This window comes from Triticum aestivum, chromosome 1B (assembly GCF_018294505.1).
Source record: "Triticum aestivum cultivar Chinese Spring chromosome 1B, IWGSC CS RefSeq v2.1, whole genome shotgun sequence".
Taxonomy (NCBI): domain Eukaryota; kingdom Viridiplantae; phylum Streptophyta; class Magnoliopsida; order Poales; family Poaceae; genus Triticum; species Triticum aestivum.
This window is the reverse complement of record NC_057795.1, coordinates 653,085,259-653,092,407: the sequence shown is the minus strand read 5'-3', so window position 1 is coordinate 653,092,407 and position 7,149 is coordinate 653,085,259. Positions and strand designations below refer to the sequence as shown.

At 54.5% G+C, this 7,149-nt stretch overlaps 1 protein-coding gene across 1 annotated transcript; it reads left to right on the top strand.

Annotated features, from left to right (window-relative positions):
* Positions 1 to 5,160: 5,160 nt before the first annotated feature.
* Positions 5,161 to 6,176, top strand: LOC123145653 (loricrin). Its single transcript, XM_044565124.1, has 2 exons — positions 5,161 to 5,769; positions 5,864 to 6,176. Exons 1-2 carry the CDS (start codon positions 5,311 to 5,313, stop codon positions 6,002 to 6,004), a joined length of 600 nt encoding a protein of 199 aa, XP_044421059.1. The 5' UTR covers positions 5,161 to 5,310; the 3' UTR covers positions 6,005 to 6,176.
* The last annotated feature ends 973 nt before the right edge of the window (positions 6,177 to 7,149 follow it).

Genomic DNA, 7,149 nt, shown 5'->3' with positions numbered 1-7,149 from the left:
AACAGTTCAGAGAGGTGCGGGCGAAGCTCCTAGAAACGGAGCGCGTAGAAGCACTTCAAGAGGAAATATCGGGATTTTTCCTCGACCAGGTCATAAATCCGAAGGGAGAATACTATTACCCGCTACCGCCTCCATGAAAACCACTTCCAATTGTCATCGTGCTCCGAAGGCACCAATTAGGCTATAATGCCACCGGCTTCGAAGGCAACATGCATATGTAGGAAAAATTGTATATAGCTATACATGTGTGTATGTGTGAATTAATTAATATGATGGTTTGTGAGACATTGATGATATATATATATGCATGATTGGTTCTACTAAAAATTATATATATATATATATATATAACGTGTACAATGTGTAGTATCGTAAAATACCAGCAAACGAAAAAGAATTAAAATGGAAACACAAAATTAAATAAAAAGAAATCATAAAACTAAAACTCCCCAAACCTCTAAAGGGCTCCAGGCCCCTGGAGCTGGCTCGTGCCACGTGGTTTCCCTTTAGCACCGGTTCATGCTGAACCGGTACTAAAGGGGAGGGGGGGCTTTAGTGCCCACACTTTAGTGCTGGTTATGGAACCAGCACTAAAGGGCCTTACGAACCGGTGCTATTGCCCGGTTCTGCACTAGTGGGGTACTGCGTTTGGGGTTAGGATCTTCTGCAGTACTGTATGATGTTGTAGAGTCACTACCATGTAGGACCTAGCCCCACATGTCATCCACACTACAGTATCATACGGTACTGTAGAAGATCTCAACCCCTGCTTTTGATGCCGAACACTACAACACGGCATACATTACGAGGCATTTTAGAATGCATCTAAATGTCACAGAAATGCCTTTACATGTTTTTGGAGGCGTTCCTCGAAAATGCTAGAAATAACCCCGAAGGGAAAGATCAAGGAAGGCGTATTTCAGTATCGCCTCCAAACCCACATGTCATCCACACTACAGCATCATACGGTACTGTAGAAGATCTCAACCCCTGCTTTTGATGCCGAACACTACAACACGGCAGACATTACGAGGCATTTTAGAATGCATCTAAATGTCACAGAAATGCCTTTACATGTTTTTGGAGGCGCTCCTCGAAAATGCTAGAAATAACCCCGAAGGGAAAGATCAAGGAAGGCGTATTTCAGTATCGCCTCCAAACCCACATGTCATCCACACTACAGCATCATACGGTACTGTAGAAGATCTCAACCCCTGCTTTTGATGCCGAACACTACAACACGGCAGACATTACGAGGCATTTTAGAATGCATCTAAATGTCACAGAAATGCCTTTACATGTTTTTGGAGGCGCTCCTCGAAAATGCTAGAAATAACCCCGAAGGGAAAGATCAAGGAAGGCGTATTTCAGTATCGCCTCCAAACCCACATGTCATCCACACTACAGCATCATACGGTACTGTAGAAGATCTCAACCCCTGCTTTTGATGCCGAACACTACAACACGGCAGACATTACGAGGCATTTTAGAATGCATCTAAATGTCACAGAAATGCCTTTACATGTTTTTGGAGGCGTTCCTCGAAAATGCTAGAAATAACCCCGAAGGGAAAGATCAAGGAAGGCGTATTTCAGTATCGCCTCCAAACACTGACAATCGGTGGCGTTTTTGAAAGTGCCTCCAAAGCTCCACGTTCGGCGGCGTTATCGAAAGTGCCTCCAAAGCTCAGACGCTGCTAATCAGGTGGAGAGAAAAATTATTTAAATCCAGTCAAATCACCGGTCAGGATCCTGTCACGTCAGTATTTTCCATGTCACTCTATATAGTCCTCAGCCGAGCCTAGATCAGATCTTCATATATTATAGCGTCTAGCCACTTAGCTATTTTAGCATTAAGCTTGGGGCCCGGCCCACCAAGTGAAAGCGAGTTCTAAATCAACCAGCCTGCACCAAAGGCCACATGTAGCTGTCATCTTTGAAACTGTTGACTTTGTCCTCCATTTTAAGTAGGTCTGACTCTTACTCTGTAAGCGGTATGGGACTAACTTTGTACCGTTAGCTCGCGCGCAAGAAAAAGGAACAAGTCAAGAGTCATACGGGAAGCACAACATCAATTGGAATACTTTTTTTTAACGCCTACCACTACAGCGCCTAAGCCATATTATTTAGCAAAGCAACAAAGCGCTTAACCATCTGAACATGCATGCATCGCCGGCGGCCAAAGCTGAGATAAACGACGATGCCGGAACTAGAGTTCGAGCAACGCGCCGCCAGCGCGTTATTCTCATGTATGGCCGCAGAAGTCGTAAAACGGGGCCAGTTTGACAGCTGCTCGTCGCCTGAGCAACTGTCCGGCGGTGCCACCTGGTCCGCCGCCGTCGTCCCAGTCCGTCGCCGCGGCAACGGCCGTGCGCCCAATTAGTGGCTGCTCATCGCCTTAGCAACTGTCTGGCGGCGCCATCCCAGTCCGCCGCCGCCGTCCCAATCCGTCGCCGCAGCAACGGCCATGCGCCAAATTAGCGGGGCCGTCTTTTACGCCGACGCTGCTGAGGCGATTAAGAAAACACCTCAAAACCTTCGATTTGAAGGCTTTTCTTGAAAAAGCCTCGGATTCATTTCTATTTAGTGGCAATTTGAGAAAATGCCGTGAAAGCACCTACAGTCGAAGGCATTTTCCTGAAATGCCTTCTTAGGGCATCTCCAGCCGTTGGCCCCAAGGGGGCGTCTAAAAGCGCCGCCTGGGGTGAACCGGCGCAAAAAATGGTCCTGGGGGCAAGTCGGTCCCCAGGGCCGCCCCCAGGCGCGTATTTAAAAAAAACGTTCGGCGAAGTTATGATAAAAACTAATTATATTTCGGCCAACCATGACAAGTTTCGGCGGAATTCGTCCAAACATTACATTAACCTAATCTAAAGTAAAAGAAAGTGGCTGAAGTCGTCGCCGCCATCGTCGTCGTCGGCCTTCTCCTCCTTGACGCGGGTGCCCTTGCTGGACCCCTGCCCGGCGTCGCCTTGGCGAACAGGCGGTAGCGCGTCGTCGTCGTCGTCGCTGTCGCATAAGACGACGACCCCGCCTTCCTCGCGGTCGCGTCGGCGCTCCTCGAAGCGGCGTAGGGCGGCGCATTGGCACTCCTTCTCCTTCTCCCGGCGAGCCTTCTCCAACGCGATGGAGTCCTGGCGCGCCCATTCGAGGGTCGCGTCGTCGTCGTCGAACTCCGCGTTCACGGGCGCCAGCCCCGGCTCCGTCTTCACGGGCGCCAGCCCCGGCTCCGTCTTTGGCTTGACGAAGCGCGGAGGAGCCGACGAGGACGAGGCGCGCCGGCCGCCCCCGCTGATGACGATGTCGGCGCTGCGAGTGCGCCGGCCGAGCGGCGTCTCCGCCGCGGGCTCGGCCTTGACGCCGAGCAGCGCCGGAGAGCCGGAGGAATGGGAAGAAGAGCGCGATGAGGAGGAAGAAGAAGAAGCGCCGAACCTCCTCGTCGCCCATGGCCTGACGCGTCGGTGCTGCGCCGGGGCGGCCACCCTCGCCGGGGGGTACGCCAACGGCGGGTCATTGCCACCCTCGGGGTACGTGAGCACGCCCTCGAGTGTGCGGCCGGGGACGCCCCACCAGAGGTGGGGCCCCTCGCTGTTCTGCCGGCCGCCGACCACCGGAGCGCCGTTGGTGGACGCCAAGCGCTCCTGCTGGCGGCGCTGGAAATACGCCGTCCAGGCCGCGTGGTTGTCGGCGGCATACTGGGGGAGGGAGCGGTGGGCGTCGGTGAGGGACGCGCGCACGATGTCGACCTCCTCGGCGAAGTACCTCGGCTTCGCCACGGCGTCAGGCAACGGGGGAATGGGCACTCCCCCGGCGTTGAGCCTCCACCCCGTTGGCCCGGCGCGCATGTCCGGCGGCGCCGGGATGTTCACCTGGAACAGGAGCCAGGACTCCTGCTCGCGGAGCGAACGGCGGCCAAAGCCGTTGGCCGCCGCCTCGTCTCCGGGGAAGCATTCTGCCATGGCGACGGCGGGGCTGGGCGGGCTCGGGAGAGGTAGAGGGAGGGGCTGGGCGGCGGCGCTCGGGAGAGGCAGGGAGAGGGAGGGGCTGGACGTCGGCGAGGGGGGGCTGGTGTGGGCACAGGCGAGTGGAGGCCGCCGGCTTTTATAGCCGGCCCGCGCCCGTGTGTACGCGTGCGAGGGAGGGGAGGCGTTGGCGCGCCGTCCCGTGAAGCGCCGCCCGTGAGGAATCAATGGCAAGGCTGCCGGGGGAAGACGAGGCGCCGAGTCGCTGACGCGGCTGGCCCGCGTCTTTTTCGCGCCAAAACAGTTCGCCCCGGCGCCCCCGTGCGCCCCCAGCGCACCGGGTTCGGACTGGGTCCGCCGGCGCTGTTTTCGGTCCAAGCCGGCGAAAATCGGGCTCCTGAGGGCGCGACTGGGCCGTTTTTTCGGCGCCAGCGCGAAAAAATCGCCTGGGGAGGCCTTCCTGAGGGCGCGGCTGGAGATGCCCTTATATACAGGAATCTGAGGCAAATCTAGAAAGTGCCTTCTTATATACAGGGATCTGAGGCAAACTGAAAAAGTGCCTTCTTATATACAATTTGGAGGCATTTTCAGATACGCCTTTAACAAAATGCCTCTGATTGACAACCGTGGTGTAGTGGAAGTTGGAACGGTCCGGACGGTTTGGCTCGAGGGCCAGCATTTGAGATGCCCTTGGGACTTTTTCGTGAGTAGTAGACTAGATATAAGCAAAGTGAACTCCTTGTTGCATCGCTAGAACTAATGAGGCGGTGGGATAAATGACAAAAGACATCATTTAGCGTGCCATTGCCTGCTTTGCTTGCTAGTCTGATCCGATGTAGAGCTCCCCGTCTTCTAGAGACCTCCATCCATGGCTACGTTACATGTCCTGGTCAGTGCGTCAGTGGTCAGTCCCAAGTCATGTCGCCCATGGTGACCTCTCAGCTGTCTCATCTGCAAGTTGAGAGGAGCCACTGTTAAACACACAGCCTGCATGGTCAGTCTGTCCATGCATGCGTCGGTAGGGTACGGGTGACGCGTGTCCCTCCACCACAGAGAGAAGCCACGCACGGCCCCTCCGTGCCATGCATGCAACAAGCGGCGCGCATAGAGAAACTCTCCTCAGCGTTTAGTATAGATCGTGGGTGAGTAAATGAATAGTGTTTACCGTCTCGTCTCCACTTCCTCCACCTCCACCTCTCCCGCAATCAACCGCATTCACGTCCTCCGCGGATCTCGCACCCCCTCCCTAGCCTTATATAGGACCGACAACAAGAAAACCAAGCGATCCAGGCAGACTCCAAGGAAGCAGATCGATCGATCGAGTGTGCGGCGCGGTACTCCGTCCGCTCATGGGGAAGGCCTACAACAAGAAGCTGGGCGTGAACAAGGCGTCGTTCGCCGGCACCGGCTCCGGGAAGGGCAAGGCCACGGGCGGCGGGAATGGTAAGCGCGCGGGCGGGGCCGGACCGGGAGGCGCGAAGGCAGCAGGTGGTGCGGGCGCTGTGGGCTGGGGAGGCACGTCGACCTTCTCTGCCACCGGCCATAGCACCATCCAGACGGTAAGCTGGCAAACTTACCGGTCAGTAACCATTACGCGTTCTTCCAAGGCGGCCACCGCCGGGGAAGGGAAGGCCACGATCGCCGCCGGCGGCAACTCTAAGCGCTCGGGAGGCAGAACAGGCGTGGGCGCTACCGTCCCGAGAGGAGGCGCGGTCAAGGCCGGGCCCCGAGGAGAGAAGGGAGCGGGTGGTGGCGGCCGGGGAGGCGCGCCGGCATTCTCCGCCACCGGCCATGGCACCTTGCAGACGGTAAGCAGCCGGCAAACTTCTCGACTACCAGTACGCATCTCTTTCTCTTAGTAATTGTCACAGCTTACGCCGCTATGATTGAATTTTTCTCTAGGACATGCATGCCAGGAATGAGTACTACGAATGCTCGTCTGAGCACGGCGTGACATTCTCGACCTCCACCCATGACGTCGCCGGGGGTTTCGACGGTGGCTACGACAATGATGGTGGGGGTGGAGCTGACGACTGGTGGTAGTGACCGAGCGCAAGGCCTCTTTGAAATGCGAGAGAACTATGTCCGAGATGAAGTTCGACTCTTTATCAAGTTTCTACTTTCTACTAGTAGTTCTTATGTTATCCTATTCCTACCTTCGGTTGCCCATGTAGTGTCTTTTATGGGAAATATAGTCCTATGTGTTCTCAGTGCTGATTTTGTGGTCTGCTTGGTTTGGAGTTTTATGGTCCGGCTTACATTTGGTCCAACAAGATGTTCCCCTCTAGTCATGTTCATGATCGCCTTAATTGATCGATGTTTACCCAATGCACAATGGCGCAATCACTTCTCTAATTCTAATGTTTCGAACTTTCATTATCTCAAGTGACCATGCTCCTATTTAGCCTCCACAGTGATTTGACTTGTAGCCACATCCCAACCTCAGCTTGAATAATCGAAAATGAGGCGCTGGACGCTACTAGTCCCCGACCCAGTTTTAAATTGGTGGTGCGCGACGCTTCTAGGAGGCGCCAGGATCGAATTCATGTTCGAGAGAATCCTGGCGTCCGGTGCCATATCCACGCAAAAGTAGGAACCGAGCGCTTAAGCGTTTTCTCTCCTGGCGATTAGCATGACGATTGGATTTTTACTTACAAGCGGTCCCATAAGGGCATCACCAACGGTACCTCGTAAAATTTGCCTTCCGCGTGCATTCGTCCGCCGGAGGAAAATCAGTCTGCGGACGCTGATACGGGAGGCCGCCATTCAATCATAACCTGATACGTTTCAAATACTTTTGCAACAAACCGGCAGTTTCTTCAAATAATTTTGCAACAAATCGGATGAAATTCATGCAAACACAACGGTTTTCGTACAAACCGGACGAAAAAAAATAACATTTTGGACATTTTTTAACTAAAGGTAAATCTATGTGCATGTACAGTCGCTCGGAGCTCCAGTCCCATGACACATATACACTACACTAGTCTACGGTCAGTCGCGGCGGATTCCTTTGTCTGGTCAGTCGCGGCGGATCTCTTTGTCTTTCCCATGTCCAGCAACCCTCTCACCAGACTGCCGGGAGTCCAGGAGGCAAATTCTTCCCCCGTATCATCCCTATGTCCGGCTACGCAGCTCAACGAAGTGGTAAAGGGGGTGCTTTAGCCGGAGGGGAAGGGTGCTTCCGT